This window comes from Bison bison, unplaced genomic scaffold, assembly GCF_000754665.1.
Source record: "Bison bison bison isolate TAMUID 2011002044 unplaced genomic scaffold, Bison_UMD1.0 scf7180017864326, whole genome shotgun sequence".
Taxonomy (NCBI): Eukaryota; Metazoa; Chordata; class Mammalia; order Artiodactyla; family Bovidae; genus Bison; species Bison bison.
Window position 1 is genome coordinate 5,352,813 of NW_011494898.1, and position 15,981 is coordinate 5,368,793.

Consider the following 15,981-nt stretch of genomic DNA (forward strand, 5'->3'; position numbering starts at 1 on the left):
CTGGTTCTAAGTCACTGATGCCTCTTCACTGTCATATTGACTGGTATCCTCAAAATGGAAAATTGCAAGTAGGTAAATTGAGCAGTGTCTTTAATCATAATATTAAAAAAGATACAGAGATACAGATTTCCTTCAGTGTTTGTAGGGAATTGGTTCTAGGACCTCTTTGGATACCAAACTCCACGGATGCTCAAGTCCCTTTTATAAAATGGTGTAGTATTTGTGTACAACCTACGCACATCCTCCTGTATACTTTAAATCATCTCTAGATTACTTAAACAATAGCCACACCCCCATCTGTGGTTTCACTTTCCACAGTTTCAGTTACCCATGGTCAAATGAAGCTCAAAACACTAAATGGAAAATTCCAGAAATAAACAATATGTAATTTTTAAATTGTGTACTATTCTGAGTAGCGTGATGAAATCTCACACTGTTCCACTCCATCCTGCCTGGGATGTGGGTCTTCCCTTCATCCCATGTATACCACTCATTAGTCACTTAGACATCTACGTTATCGTTTCCTCTGTCATGGTATCAAAATGCTCATGTTCAAGTAACCTTTATTGTATTTAACAATGTGATGCTAGCAATTTGAATATTCCCTTACTTTGCCTAACTTATAAGTTAAACTTTACCTCTGGTATGTGTGTATGGGAGAAAAAAATGGTGTATGTAGAATTTGGTACTGTCTGCAGTTTCAGACATCCACTGGGGTCTTGGAAAGTATCCCCTGCAGATAAGGTGGATTATTGTAACACCATATACAATGTAAATGCTATGTAAATTGTTGTTAACTATAATATAAATATTTTGTAAATAGTTGCTGGCACATGGAAAATTTCAAGTTTTGCCTTGTAGAACTTTCTGGAGTTTTTTTTTTTTTTTTTTTCCTTTCTGAATATTGATCTGCCCTTGGTTGAATCTGCAGATGCAGAACCTGTATATAGAAGGTTGACTATACTAGACTTTCCTCCCAGAATACAAACTAGAGCAACCACTTTGGAAAATTGGCAATATATGCTAAAACTAAGCATACACTTGCCCTGTGATGACATTCTACAGCTAAGTTTATGCTCAAAAGACTGCATTTGTTAAACAGTGTTCAAGAATGTTCTGAGGAGTTTTATTCCTAATAGTCCAAATATCCATCAGCATTAGAAAGAATAAGTAGAGTGTGTTATATTCATATGTAATAGGTTTCTAGGGCTGTGGTAGCAGAGTACCCTAGACTGAGCGGCTTAAACAACAGAAATTCATTTTCTCAGTGTTCTGGAGGCTAGGTGATCAGCGTAATCTTACGTTGATCTGAGATCAAGGTGTTAGCAGAGTTACTTTCTTCTGAGGCTCTGCTTCTTGGCTTGTAGATAGCTATATTCTCCCTGTATCTACTCAGGGTCTTCCCTGTGTGTGTGTGTGTGTGTGTGTGGTAATTTGATCTTCTTATGAGGGCCTCCCTGGTAGCTCAGATGGTAAAGAATACACCAGCAACTCAGGAGACCAGGATTCAATGCCTGGGTCGGGAAGAGCCCCTGGAGAAGGGTATGGCTACCCACTCCAGTATTCATGCCTGGAGAATTCCATGGACAGAGAAGCCTAACTGGCTATAGTACATGAGGTCATGAAGAGTCAGACACGACTGAGTAACACGCTAATGAGGACAGCCGTCATACGGGATTAGTGATGACTATAGCCCTCACTGTAACTGAATTGCCTCTTTAAAGACCCCCATCTCCAAATACTGCAATGCTCCCCTCATACAGCAAGGGTGATGTGCAGGGCTGGCTTCATGGGCTTATGACCTGTCCACACAGGGCCCTACACTTGGTTTAAGTTTCTGCTGTCTTCAACTTGAAATTTTACCTTTGAATTTCATAAGTGAAGTCCAGTGACACCATGGAGCTTGTGCATGAGTAGAAGAGACCGATTCACAGTCTGTCTCCTTTCTTGGCCACCCCATTCCCCCATACATGTTCTCCATGCCCCAGGAGTCTAATGGACCTCTTAACTCACGGGAGTTCAGTAGGACTCAAAGCAAGTTGAATAAGTTGAGCTACTCTATAATTGAGTAAACAGGATACTGACAGCCTGTCAAGACATCCTTTCCTTTCAAACCAGAACTTGCTTCATATGGTAAACATACTGTATATCTGTTTATTTACCATGCCCCTTATGGGGGCTAAGAACCATTGAAATATCTAAGAATGTTTTCTCTCATCCAGAACCAATTTTTACCTTGTTGGGGGTACTATTTCAGTCCCATTGAGAATACCTGGTCTTTGAGGTGGGGAGGTTATTCTGGATTATATAGGTGTGTTCAGTTCCTTAGTCATGACCGACTCTTCGTGACCTCATGGACTGTAGCCTGCCAGACTCCTCTGTCCATGGGATTCTCCAGGCAAGAATACAGGAGTGGGTAGCCATTCCCTTCTCCAGGGGATCTTCCTGACCCAGCAATCAAACCCGGGGCTTCTGCATTGCAGGCAGATTCTTTACCATTTGAGCCACCTGATTATCAAATGGTAAAGAATCTTTAAAGATTGTCAGAAAGAGGTATCACAACAGAAGAAAGGTCAGAGAGACATGAGTTTGTTGTCTTTGAAGATGGATAAAGGGACCATGAGTCAAGGAATACAGGTGTTTTTTAAGAAGCTGAAAAGAAGAAAACAAATTATCCCCTACAGCCTCTAGAAAGGAACACAGCCCTGTTAACACGTTGATCTTAGCCCAGTGAGACTAACTACTGACCCCCAGAGACCTCTGATTTCTGACCTCCAGAGCTGTAAGATAATAAATTTATGTTGCTGTAAGCAGAGAGAGACAGACAGACAGACATAGCCTGGTGGTCTAGTAGGATGATTGATATTAAATAATCACACAAAGAATAATGAATTCTGAAAATTGCAGTGAAGGAGAAGATCTGTGGAAGTGAGTGGCATGTGAGACTAACAAAGGTTCAGGGATAGACACTGTGAGGAAGTCACATCAGAGCTGAGAGTTGAATGATGAGTAAGCCATAACTGCAGAATTGTGGGGGGTCTGGTGCATTCCTTGCAGGAGAATAGTATCAGCCAAGAATCTGAGACAGAAAGGAGCCTGGTGCATTGTTAGGTGAATGAACTGAAAGGTCACTGGGACTGGAGAGTGTTGGATGAGAGGATGAGGGAGCTAAAGAGGCGGCAGGGGTGCTATTGTGCAAGGCCTGGCAGGTCATGGTATGAATTTCAGATTTTATTCGAAATGTAATGGGAACGCATGGAAAACTCTTGATCAGAGGAGTGCTCATTCTTTAAGAAAGTACTCTGTGGGTGGCAGGGGGGAGGGGTGAGAGCAAAGCCAGGAGATCACAGAGTGGGTAAGTGCGTTGAATCTGATCAGAGAACTCGAAGCGGGCTTTGTCAGGAATGTGAAGGCACTCACCCACTACCCCTATCTCAGAACAGCGGTAAAAATCCAAAGTGTAAGGACTGATCTGATTCTTGACATTTTATTTAGTTCTTCCAAAGCCCTTGAATGCCCCAAAGGTGATCGACACTGGACACAACTTTGCTGTCATCAACATCAGCTCTGAGCCTTACTTTGGGGATGGACCAATCAAATCCAAGAAGCTTCTGTACAAACCTGTTAATCACTATGAGGCTTGGCGGCATATTCAAGGTAAGATTTGGCAGGGAAATGCTCCAGCGAGAGATGGGACACCAGGAAAAGAAATTTGTCCCCAAATGTAGAAATCCTGTTTCTCAATCTCAACCCTCTACCCCAAGGTAGGGGCTGTGGCAGAGGATTCTACTTTGGAGTATTCAGGAGAGAGTGGCGGGGTGATGGCTCCTCTGAGTTGTGGGTCTACCTTTCTAAAAATCATGGTGTAAAATGGGGCACAGAACCAGCCTGTGTCAGGAGTCACTATCTTCATCAATGCTTCCTGTCCAGGTTTCTCTGGATCTCCAGTCCCATTTTGACTCTGTCTTGCTTGGTCATGGTAAAGGACACGTGTTTATGCTATGAATACAGTAACAGGGAAGTCCAGGGCCCACTGGAAAGGCAGGGACTTAATCTGCTTACATCTGAGGGGTGATTGTTGCTACTGTTGCTGTTCAGTCGCCAAGCTGTGCCCAACCCCTCATGACCCCATGGACTGCAGCACACCAGGCTTCCCTGTCCCTCACCATCTCCCAGAGTTTGCTCAAGTTCATGTCCATTGAATCAGTGATGCCATCCAACCATCTCATCTTCTGTCAACCCTCGTCTTCTTCTGCCTTCACTCTTTCCCACCATCAAGGGTCTTTTCCAATGAGTCAGCTGTTGCTACTGAACCACGTTTTCTTTTTTTTTTTCTTGTTTGAGTTTGCCTTGTCTGCATTCTCCTAACTCACAGAAATTTGGGAAGGAATTTGGGCTGTGGCTGACTGAACTGGGGTAGGGGGAGGTGGGGCTACAGGCCCATCCCCAACTTTTTGAAAGCAAAAGCCCCAAATGTAATAAAATGTCAAACGTTCATGAAAACAGTTAAATTTATTTAAGTTAAATTTACTTTGAAACAAATTACAGTCCTGCTTATTGCATGATGATGTAATAGCATTTTTTTTTTAAAAGCTGAGCACCATCTATTGACCCAGCTGCTTAAATTGTGCCATCTTATCGTGAGACATGCCACAGTCACACTTGTAGGGAACATACACACCTCCATCAATACTCTAGTCTCACTATGCCCGTGAATTCCTAAAAGGGCCCTCTACCCATGACTGCAATGAAGGAGACACCAAGACACTAGTTCCATCCCTGGGTCTGGAAGATCCCCTGGAGATGGAAATGGCAACCCACTCCAGTGTTCTTGCCTGGGAAATCCCATGGGCAGAGGCGCCTCACAGGCTACAGTCCAAAGGGTCGCAGAGAGTCAGACACAACTGAGCGACTAAGCGCATATAATCAAGGAAGTTACCAAAAAAGAAAACGAAGGTTTGGGGCTTAAAAACACTAGCTGACCTGAGTACATTGAATAAAATCATGGTAGTATTACGGAGCTCTTCACGTTCTTTTGAACATTCATCCAAAATTCAGAATCCCAGGAGCATAAGTCTAATTTGCTGGATTGTTGTTTCTATTGACAATGGCTAGGTCTTTTGAAAAAGCAGCTTAAAAAAAAAATAGGATATTGATAATGCATTGTCTCTTTATGGACATCCACAAAGAGGTTTTCTAAAAACCCTTGAACACAGTCCAGTATTTTTCCTTACTGACTTTATCATGTGTAAGGCAAAAATCCACCTTTGCAATACTCATGCAAATAGCTCAGAAGAAAAGAAGCATATGTCATTTGTTTCTGGGAGGTATTTTCAAATACTTCAGAACCCTTTATTTATTATGACATGACTATTACAAATTTGTTGTCTGATTAGTGTAAGCAAACCCTCAAAGAGTCTTTTCTCTTGATAGCTTGATTGAAATCACTGTTTGCATTTGAAGGCAGTTATTTTCCATTATTCTAATTGAGTTTTTCCCCCTAAATCTGATTGGTATTCCCTATAGTTGAAGATGTGCCTGATTTTACTCTACAAATGAAAATACAGAAACACTAGAGCAGAAATGTATGAATGGCACAGAGATACTTACACGAAAAAGCCTTGTTTTCTTTATAGTAGGAACACTGAGACCCTGAAGATGGAATCTCCCCTCTGTTCTACTCAGACATTGTATTTTTAAAAACCAAGCATTAGTTCCCATCACAATAACAGCATTCCAGTTTGAAGAATGTAAAAGATTGCCAACTTAAGTTTCCTGGACTTTCCCTCTTCTCAGTGACAAATGAGATTGTTACCCTCAACTATTTGGAGCCTCGGACGGAATACGAACTCTGCGTGCAGCTGGTCCGGCGTGGAGAGGGCGGAGAAGGCCATCCTGGCCCTGTGAGGAGATTCACAACAGCTTCCATCGGTCAGCTGAAGCAAACAGGCATTTATTCAGGAGCTGGGTGGGTGGGGGAGGAAGGGGAAAGAGGAAGGAAGACCAGGAAGGGTGGTGGTAGGTGAGCGGGTGGGTGGGAAGGGTGGTGGAAGGGGTTTGCTTTTGAATGGGTGGGAAAGTGACAGGAAGGCTAGAGACTTGGAGTCAAGCCAGCCCTTTATTTGGGCTGCTCTCCTGGTCTGTCTCCCTGGGGAAGGGGGCTAGAGTGATCCACGGGGACAGAGAAGGAAGCAGATGAGCCTTCAGGAAGGCAGGGACATCCCTGAGGACTTGGGATTTACTTTGTAGCAACTGTGCTCAGTCTTGGCTCCTGAGTTTTTCCACCAGCTTCCTGTTTCCATCCTAAGGGCCCAGGCCAGGCTCTTGCTGCATACATACTCCAGAAATATAAAGTAATTTGTAGCTTTTCAAAGTCATTCACGCACATGGTAAAAATATCGAATAGATTGAAAGGCTTTTACCTAAAGAACGGCAGTCCTATGCTCTATCCCTCCATTTCCCCATCCTATTTCCTTTATCTCCTTGAGCCATATGATATATACCACCCTGTTTCTCTCATGGCATGGCATGCAGGGTCTTAGATCCCCTTACTTCCTGGACTAGGGATCGAACCCATGCCTCCTGCAGTGGAAGTGCAGAGTCTTAACCACTGGACTGCCAGGGAAGTCTCTACCTCTATGTTTCTAAATCAGTGGTTCTCAAACAGTATTTTCCATCAGAATCATCTGCCCGGCTTATTAAAATAAATTTCTGGGCCTCGCCTCCAGGGTTTCAGATTCAGAAGTTTTGGAGTGGGAACAGGGCTCAAGAATCTGCATTTCTAATAAGTTCCCCAGTGATGTATGATGCTCTGGTCTTAAGTTTACACATTCCAAGTGTAGCACTATTTCTTGATGGATCAATATCAGTCAATAGCTATCAGTCTTCTATTGTGTACACTGAGGAGCCTTTGAATTTGTGAAATTTCCTTGATGCTAACCTGAACTCCAGCTTTCTGCTACCCAGGTCCCCTCCTCTGAAATGTCTGAGTGAGTCCTTTTAAAGTTCTCTTAGTGTTGTAGTGTGCCTTGTGTATAAGCATTCTGTTCCTATCTCTTGGTCAGTGCTTTACAGTTTCAGGTTCACATTTATTTAATTCTTAGAATTGTCATTTTTCCCATTTTATAGATTGAAAAGTAGAGTCCCAGAGTGGTTAATAACTTGGCTATGGTGATGTATCAGATTCCTCATCATCATACTAGATCTTCAGACTTGATCCCTTTCTGTTTCTCCAGTTATTATTACTATTTTTTAACCTGGAGCCCAAAGACACCAAATCCTTCCCCGATTGATGAGTTTTCCTAGTTTTTGTCCATTTACTAAAGGCAGAAGGCTATCAGATGCTTTAGTGAGAAACTAGGAGAAGCGTCCAGCTCTTCTGCAAAGGCTGTGCGTTCCTCACACACTCTTCCTTCCACATCTCCCTCCCAGTGTTCATCTGACCAGCAGCATCCTTAATGAACCAAATGAAACTCGGGAGCTACTCTGATGCTTGTAGAAGCATTGTACAAGTAAGAAATGGCTTCCTGGGAACCCACCAGGTAGTAACACCAAAAGTAACACTGGCAAGGACTTCCCTGGCAGTCCAGTGCTTGAGACTTTGCCTTCCAATGCAGGGCTGTGTGTTCCATCTCTGGTCAGGGAGGTAAGATCCCACTTGCCTTACAGTCAAGAAACCAAAACATAAAACAGAAGCAAGATTATAACAAATTCAATAAAGACTTTAAAAACGGCCCACATTAAAAAAAAAAAAAAGATCTTAAAAAGAAAATAACCCTGGAAACTACATATGACTTAGAGGATAAAAGGAACCTCCATGACTATGATGCTAGGGGCCCCTGAAATGTCATCAGGTTGCTGCTACAAAGAAGAGACATTAAAACAAAACAGAGATGGTATCTTTTTTGGTTGATGGTTGTAACTTATTCTGTCCTAGGCCAGTGCTGATGAATCAAAAGGGGAAGGGCATAATCTGACTCAGATGGAAAGTATTTATGGAACAGAACATAAAACACTTAACAGCCCCACAGTGTGCTGTCTTCAGCTCTCAGAATATGTTCCAGCCAGGATGTATTCAGAGGGCTCTTGGAATATTTCAAAGTAGTTCTCAGGGGTGGGTGGGAAGGGAATTCTTAAAGGTTCATCTTTTCCCATCATTTGAATTTTGCTGATGTTTGTTTTTAAATTCATTTGGCAGTTGCACTTTGTATAAGTGTGTTGACTGAGTGGCAAAGGCCGGGAAGGCCAGGAGGGGAGGGGACAGGACACACTCTGAACACACGGCAGAAAGAGGGCAGGTAGGGAGGGGTGAAGGGTAAGCCGTGCTCTCAAAGGGAGGGGAAAGACGAAATGACCGTTTATGGGGCTGCTCCCCTGTACACGGCACAGGCTTAGAAGGTTTGCAGGTTTGCTGTAGACCATCAGCCCTCTTTCCCTCTGTTGTGTCGTTATAAGCCTGCCTGACCGTTCCAGGTGGCTTATTTTGGAACTTTAGAGAAGAGCAAAAGGAGGTGACGTCACCTCTCGCAATTTGCAAAGGCTATGGAGAAAAGACCAACGAGACCTGCAGCATGGTGCCAAGCAGGTGGCAGACCTGATTGCTGGTTCTCCCTCGTCCATGGGTGGTCAAAGCTGTTAGCGAGAGTCCCTCTCCTGAGGAGTGGAAATCGACACTTCTGTCACCTCTAACCAAGTTTCGCAGCCTTCTTACTTTATTTTTTATTTTTATTTTTTCATTTTATTGGAGTACAGTTGATTTACAGTGTTGTGTTAGTTCAGGTGTACAGCAAAGTGATTGTTATATATACATTCGTTTGTTTCCACCTCTTTATATTATTATTTTTTAAATTATAACCCTCTAAAGAGCTTCTTAGACAGTTTTGTCCTTAAGACACCATCTCTGTTTTGTTTTAATGTCTCTTCTGCCATGAATTTTAATACCATAAATCTGTTTATATATTGTGGTCCTTCGTAAACCATTGTAATTATCTAAAATTTTCTCATACCCCGAGGACCAATTTTTGCCCCATTAGGAGCAGTAATGTCCCCACTGAAAATGCATGAGGAGAGGATCCCCTATTCTATGTTTTGAAAATACTGTATATCTGGAGTTTAAAATATCAGTGTGCTGTTACTAGTTGAAAACTTGCAGATTCCTTCTCTGTCCATTGACACAAGATAAGATAGGAAGGGAGGGAGAAAATGTTGATGGAACCCAAACACCTTCCAAGCATTTTCATCTCCATTATCTCATTTCTCCTCCTGAATCTGGAAGGCGAGTGTTTTTATTTCATGCTACATAAATTTTCCTAAGGTCACAGAACTAAAGGGGTATGCTTCTGCCTCTTTGATTTCACAACTCATGTTGTTTCCATTCAGTTACCTCTATGGTGGCTCAGGTTCTCAGGGGTAATTATGGCCACACAGCCTGTGGTCAGAGCCAAACCTTGATGTGATCAGAGCCTGGCCCTGCCATCGCTGTGTTGTCATATGTGAAATTGTCCCCGCTAAGGGGATGTAACCCTGAAATTGCTTTAAAACATACTGTTCAAAATGGGAACAGAAACACTGAATGCTCACCTGCAACCCCACAACCTTGGCAAATCCAGTGTTTCCAATTTTTTTAGTTTCCTTCCTCTTTCACCAATGGTAGACATAACTTTTTCCGAGTGGAAATTAGAATACTTCTCATGTGTTACAAGTTTTGGAGGGGCTTCTGTACTTTTCACAATAATCCTTTAATCCCTTGGATGGCTATATCATAATTTATTAAAGCATTTCCCTACTTTGAGCACTTAGGTTTCTTATGATTGTTTGTTATTATAAATAATGTTGTAAAGGACATCTTCATGTCCCTAGCCTTTTTGCTTCCTTTGAGTTATTTCTTCAGGATAAATCCCTGGTAGTCAGATTATACAAAGTATATGATCATTTCTAAGGCTCTTGAAAAATATTCCCAAGTTGTCCTTCAGAGGGGTTGTATTTTTGTCTTACAGTTACTCAAACTACACACTAATGTTTTAAAGCTTTGCTATTTTGGTAGGGGTAAAAAGTATTTCATGGCTGCTAGTGGCTGTTTCTGGAGAAGGCAATGGCACCCCACTCCAGTACTCTTGCCTGGAAAACCCCTGGATGGAGGGGCCTGGTGGGCTGCAGTCCATGGGGTTGCTAGGAGTCGGACACGACTGAGCGACTTCACTTTCCCTTTTCACTTATATGCATTGGAGAAGGAAACGGCAACCCGCTCCAGTGTTCTTGCCTGGAGAATCCCAGGGACGGGGGAGCCTGGTGGGCTGCCGTCTATGGGGTTGCACAGAGTCGGACACGACTGAAGCGACTTAGCAGCAGCAGCAGCAGCAGCAGCGGCTGTTTCTTTGCTAGCTTGTATATTATTCTAGAAGCCAAGGTTGTCCTTTGGGGCTGTTGTTAGCTTCACTTCATATAAAAACGATGATCCTTCTGGTTTCTCCTAGGTCTTCCTCCTCCAAGAGGTCTCAGTCTCCTACCAAAAAGTCAGACCACTCTAAATTTGACCTGGCAACCAATATTCCCAAGCTCAGAAGATGACTTTTATGTTGAAGTCGAGAGGAGATCTGTGCAAATGAATAGTGATCAGCAGAATATTAAAGTGCCAGGCAACTTGACTTCAGTGCTGCTTAACAACTTACACCCCAGGGAGCAGTACATAGTCCGAGCCAGAGTCAACACCAAGGCCCAGGGGGAATGGAGCGAAGATCTCATCGCTTGGACCCTTAGCGACAGTAAGTAACTTGTGCTGCCCCAGCCTTGCCTGAATGACGCTTGGTGGCCGCCACTTAGATTTAGCTCCCATCACTTCAAGTCTGCTTCTTAGAAACCATGACAGGTAGTTAGTTGTAAGTGGAGGCCAGTGAGTGCCCTCCCCCCAACACCTCAAATCATTTTAGTGACCCGCAATATATATGAATGCTCCATATGTTTGGACTAACAATAATTCAGGCAGACCTGTCCTACAATTTACCTTTCCTGTTTTTAAAAAAGTTTGTTTATTTTCGGCTCTCCTGGGTCTTCGTGGCTGTGCACAGGCTTTCTCTAGTTTCATTGAGCAGGGGCTACCCTCTAGCTGCGGGGTGTGGGCTTCTCATTGTGATGGCTTCTCTTGTTGCAAAGCGGGGTCTCTCAGGACTCGCCAGCTTCGGTAGTTGTGGCACACAGGCCTAGTTGCTCCACGGCATGTGGCATCTTCCCAGACCAGCGACTGAACCCGTGTCCCCTGCACTGGCATGAGGATTCTTAACCTCTGGACCACTAGGGATCCCTACCTTTCCTTTCAGTGGAGTTATTTATTAAGCAGATGGTGATTCATTACAGATAGATGTCTCCTAATCTTAAAAGCCAGGGAACTTTGCTTGAAAATCTGCAAAACAGATAATCCTTAGCATTACGGTATATATTTGAGAGCAATAAAACAACTTTTCTTTCAAACTGCTCTTCGGGCTCTTCTCAATTCAGATTGTCCATTAAAAATTAGTTGGAACTTCTAGGGTTCCTTTGTAGTCTTGAAAGCTTTTTCATCAGGAACCAGAAAGTTCTGTTTGATTCCCTGCCATAGAACTGTCTGTGCATTTCAGAGTCCTTGGAAAGACCAGGTGTTTCTGGGTCACACCAACTACACTAACACTGGGATCCTGTGGTCTCTTGTCAACTGCCAGAGTCTGAGTTTCTCTTCTGTGGCTGAGCCTCCACTTCCCCAGTAACAGGTGTACAAACTGGCTCTGGGTTTCTCCAACCAGTCTCTTCTTGTATCAATAAAATGTGGAAGTCTCAACCATTTTGTCACTGTTTAGGCATGTCTTCTTCATCTTTAAAAAAGTTCTGTGACAGAAGTTATAGGCCAGTACAAAGAATAATACATAAAAATCTACATTTCTACAACCCAGAATTCACAACTGTTAACATCTTGCCATCTTTGCTTTCAGCCTTTTTTGTGAAAGTAATTCCACAATACAGATATATCAAAATCCTCTTTGATCATCATCCCTACTCTAATTCTCTCCCTGTCTCCCCAGAGACAACCAAAATTCTGTTTGTTAAACCAAGATTATGTTTGTTATATATCTTTCCATTCAATATTGTATAATTTTAATACATTAAGTATACCTGTAAGTGTGCAGATGCATGCATACGCTTCATCTTGCTTTTTGTATATGTCTACTAAGTGCTTAACATATTTTCTAACAAGTGCTTAACAAGGATAGTTCCTATGGGCTGGTGGCTAACTGCAAACTAATAGGAATCCTTATTTCTTCTACTTGAATCTATTTCTTAAAAGCTGTGTGACCGTGGCCAAGTCACTTATTGTCTCCAGGCCTCAATACTAACAGTAAGATTGTTATGTGGAGTCAATGAGTTACAATATGAAAGGGCCTATGTAAATGTCAGCTCTCATAATCTTTGTTTTCCTCAGCATCGAGAAGAGTAGAATAGCAGTTTGTGGAGTAACAATTTCCGGGGTCTTAATTCAGTGTAAGGATGGCAAATATGTGATTTGTGTGTTGCCAGTTTCCCATATGTGGCCATGTTGTCAAGTCTGTGTTGAGTCCACCACAAACTGACTGGAGTTACCATCAGAGATAACATTGAGTAGCCATTCATGGTTTATGGGCTGACATTCATTCTCTCTTAAAAGCATAATAGTCAAAGAGATGGTAATGCATCGTAAGAAAAATATGTTTTTGTTTTTTTAATTTCTAGTTGTCCCTCCTCAACCAGAAAACATCAAGATTTTCAACATCACAGACTCTTCGGCTGTGATCTCTTGGACAATCCTGGATGGCTATTCTATTTCTGCTATTATCATCCGTTACAAGGTTCAGGGCAAGAATGAAGACCAGCACATTGATGTGAAGATCAAGAATGCCACCATCACCCAGTATCAGCTCAAGGGCCTTGAGCCCCAAACAGTTTACCAGGTGGACATCTTTGCAGAGAACAATATAGGCTCAAGCAATCCAACTTCTTCTCATGAACTGACGACTCTTTCTGAATCTCAAGGTTGGTAGAGTAGACAGGTATTTGCATATTATTATTTCTGGGGAGTACCAGAAAAGCCCCACTGTTTTAAGATATTTACTCCATATTCACATCTTGTGATACAATAGGCTTGTCCTTAATAGGCATCACCATCTCTAAAGAGGTCCTTAAGATGAAAATGCGCCTTGGAGGGATACCCTGTTGATCCATTTTCTATTATTAAGCCTTAAAGGAACTTAGCCCATCAGCAGTCCCCATCTAGCAGTTGAGGGTCTGAGGAATCTGAATGTGATTCTGTGGAAAAAGAAGACTAAGGACCCAGCTTAGTGGAGGAAGGCCTGTGCAGTGGTTCAGTGGGAGGCTCCAGGAACCACACTCCATTCTTTCTCAAAATGAACTCTTCTTTTAACTTGGGTGATGCTATGCTATTCTGACTTGTCTTTTACTTTTTAGATGCAGGTTAGGATGGCTCTATGTCCATCACTAACCCCTACCTCAGAGAGAATAAGCTCTTTGAGACAGAGATCCTTCATTGCCAAGCACAGGAGGCCAGTGTTTGTGCTTTTTTTAAATTGAAATACAGTTGATGTGCAATATTATGTTAGTTTTGAGGGCACTATGTAGTGATTTGATATTTGCATATATTATGAATGATCACCACAGCAAGGCTAGTAATTATCTGTCTCCAAACAAAGTTATTACAGTATTATTAGCCATATTCTATATGCTGTATATTATATCCCTGTGGCTTCTTTATTTCATAACTGGAAGGCTGTACCTCTTAATCCTCTCCAGTGTTTGTGGCTGGTAAAACCTGTTGAATGTAATTAGTGAACAAGGACACCACAGGTGGGAAGGGTTGAAGATTCTGGGAGACTTCCCTTTGAGGTTAGTCTGAAATTGCATGTCCTCACCCTCTGCACTGTACAGCTTGTTCAAGGGAATGTAGCTAGAGGGACTTGAGAAGGAATTGGTGATTTTTGCAAATTTATAATTCAGACCAGCCTATTTTTACAGAGAGTATCATAGCACTAAAAACTTCTTGGTTCTTTTGAGGGCTACCTAGGGCTTAAGAAATAAAATCCAACAAGCTCTGTTTTCAGTGCTGATTCTTTGGAATATGTTTGAAATATCCAAGGAATGTTGAGTCTGTAAATTACAGAGAATCGTAGTTTTCAGATGACAATCTTACTAAATGCATCATTTCTATAATTACTTGTGTTTTCATAGAACACATGCAGGCCCTAAATCCAAGCTACAAATAAAATACAAAGAGAAAAATTTAAAAACAAGATGTAACAAAACTAAAAACCCCTCACCATCCCATTTCAGACATCTCTTTATGCACACATGTGTGGAGATAGTGGGAAAGATAGCTAATCAAAAGAATAATTGTTGGATGAGATCATGCTGTACATGCTGCTTTTCATAAAAATACATTGAATTTAATTGTATTTTAATTTAAGCAAGGGAAAGAAGTGGAAGAGTTAAACCATAGTCTTTAATAGTCCATTTTGACCTGAGCCCTAAATTCAATAGTTTTTCTCTTTTCTCTATTCTTTCCTTCCTTCTTTGCTTCTCCCATTGGTATCCTCAGGTTGTTTTCAGCTCTTTAAAAGAACCCAAAGAAAAACCCAAATAAAAATATCTTACAGAGTCTGTGCTCTTAGCGTCATAGAGCTTGCAAGATTTTCTAGGTGGGGAAATTATTGTTCAGGGAAGTTTAGTTACTTTCCCAAAGTGATAGATATAGTTAGTCAGTCTCACTATTATGAGATAATATTCATCTGCTTGGGCCTGTACTTGGAAGTGAAAGTTGAACAAAGGGCAACAATTATTGATTAGCATCAGTTCAGTTCAGTCACTCAGTTGTGTCCAGCTCTTTGTGACTCTGTGGACTGCAACACGCCAGGCCTCCCTGTCCATCACCAACTCCTGGAGCTTGGTCAAACTCACATCCAGCAAGTCGGTGATGCCATCCAACCATCTCATCCTCTGTCATCCCCTTCTCCTCCTCAATCTTTCCCAGCATCAGGGTCTTTTCCAATGAGTCAATTCTTCACATCTGGTGGCCAAAGTATTGGAGTTTCAGCTTCAGCATCAGTCCTTCCAATGAATATTCAGGACTGATTTCCTTTAGGATCGACAGGTTGGATCTCCTTGCAATCCAAGGGACTCTCAAGAGTCTTCTCCAACACCACAGTTCAAAAGCATCAATTCTTTGGCACTTAGCAGCTTTGGTGATTAGCATGTTGACTTGTAAAAAGCCCTTTTGCACATTCCTTTGAACTTTTAACAGCCTGTGAGTCAGACTTGCCTCCAGTGAGTTCCAGACAATAACAGAGTAGCACTAGGTCACCTAGCAATTAGGTGGCAGGACTCAGGCTGCCATGATGTTCACATTACACTGTGACTTCTGCAAATGGTCGTGGCCTATCTCCCCATCTAGACTAACCTGCTGCTTCTCCTGCCTTCTGCTCAGCACCAGCAGACCTCGGAGGCAGGAAGATGCTGCTCATCGCCATCCTCGGCTCAGCGGGAATGACCTGCCTGACGGTGCTGTTGGCCTTTCTGATCATGCTGCAGCTGAAGAGGGCAAACGTCCAAAGGAGAATGGCCCAAGCCTTCCAAAATGTGGTAGTGTCTCATCTTCCAAGCAGTATTTTAAAGATATGGGTCAGAAAATTTACTTGTAAAGGAAGTATTTCCCTTAGGCAAGTTTCATCTTTTCTTTGTCTTCCATTATGAAATGGGAGATAACTAGCATGACTATATAAGTTCTTGTCCAATTCAGAACAATTCTGAGAGTGAAAAGGTTACTCTTAATAATTAAGCAGAAAACTAAGCCTAAAGCAGGATTACTGCCCCATCAAAAAGAGAATAGAGTCATCCTAGTGATAAGTCACCAGTGAGAGTAATCTTGCAATATAAACAACTGACCATTATTGATGGGGCAGTAATCCTGCTTTA

General features: G+C 42.2%; 1 protein-coding gene across 2 annotated transcripts in view; it reads left to right on the forward strand.

The window, feature by feature from the left end:
- TEK (TEK tyrosine kinase, endothelial) overlaps positions 1-15,981 on the forward strand; it is a 103,366-nt gene that overhangs the window by 68,746 nt on the left and 18,639 nt on the right. Inside the window, exons 10-14 of one of the 2 annotated variants that reach the window (XM_010853334.1) lie at positions 3,496-3,657; positions 5,797-5,931; positions 10,473-10,760; positions 12,733-13,032; positions 15,494-15,648. In XM_010853334.1, the coding sequence (XP_010851636.1) occupies positions 3,496-3,657; positions 5,797-5,931; positions 10,473-10,760; positions 12,733-13,032; positions 15,494-15,648 (1,040 nt within the window). The remainder of the gene's footprint in view (positions 1-3,495; positions 3,658-5,796; positions 5,932-10,472; positions 10,761-12,732; positions 13,033-15,493; positions 15,649-15,981) is intronic. The other variant, XM_010853335.1, reaches the window with a different exon arrangement.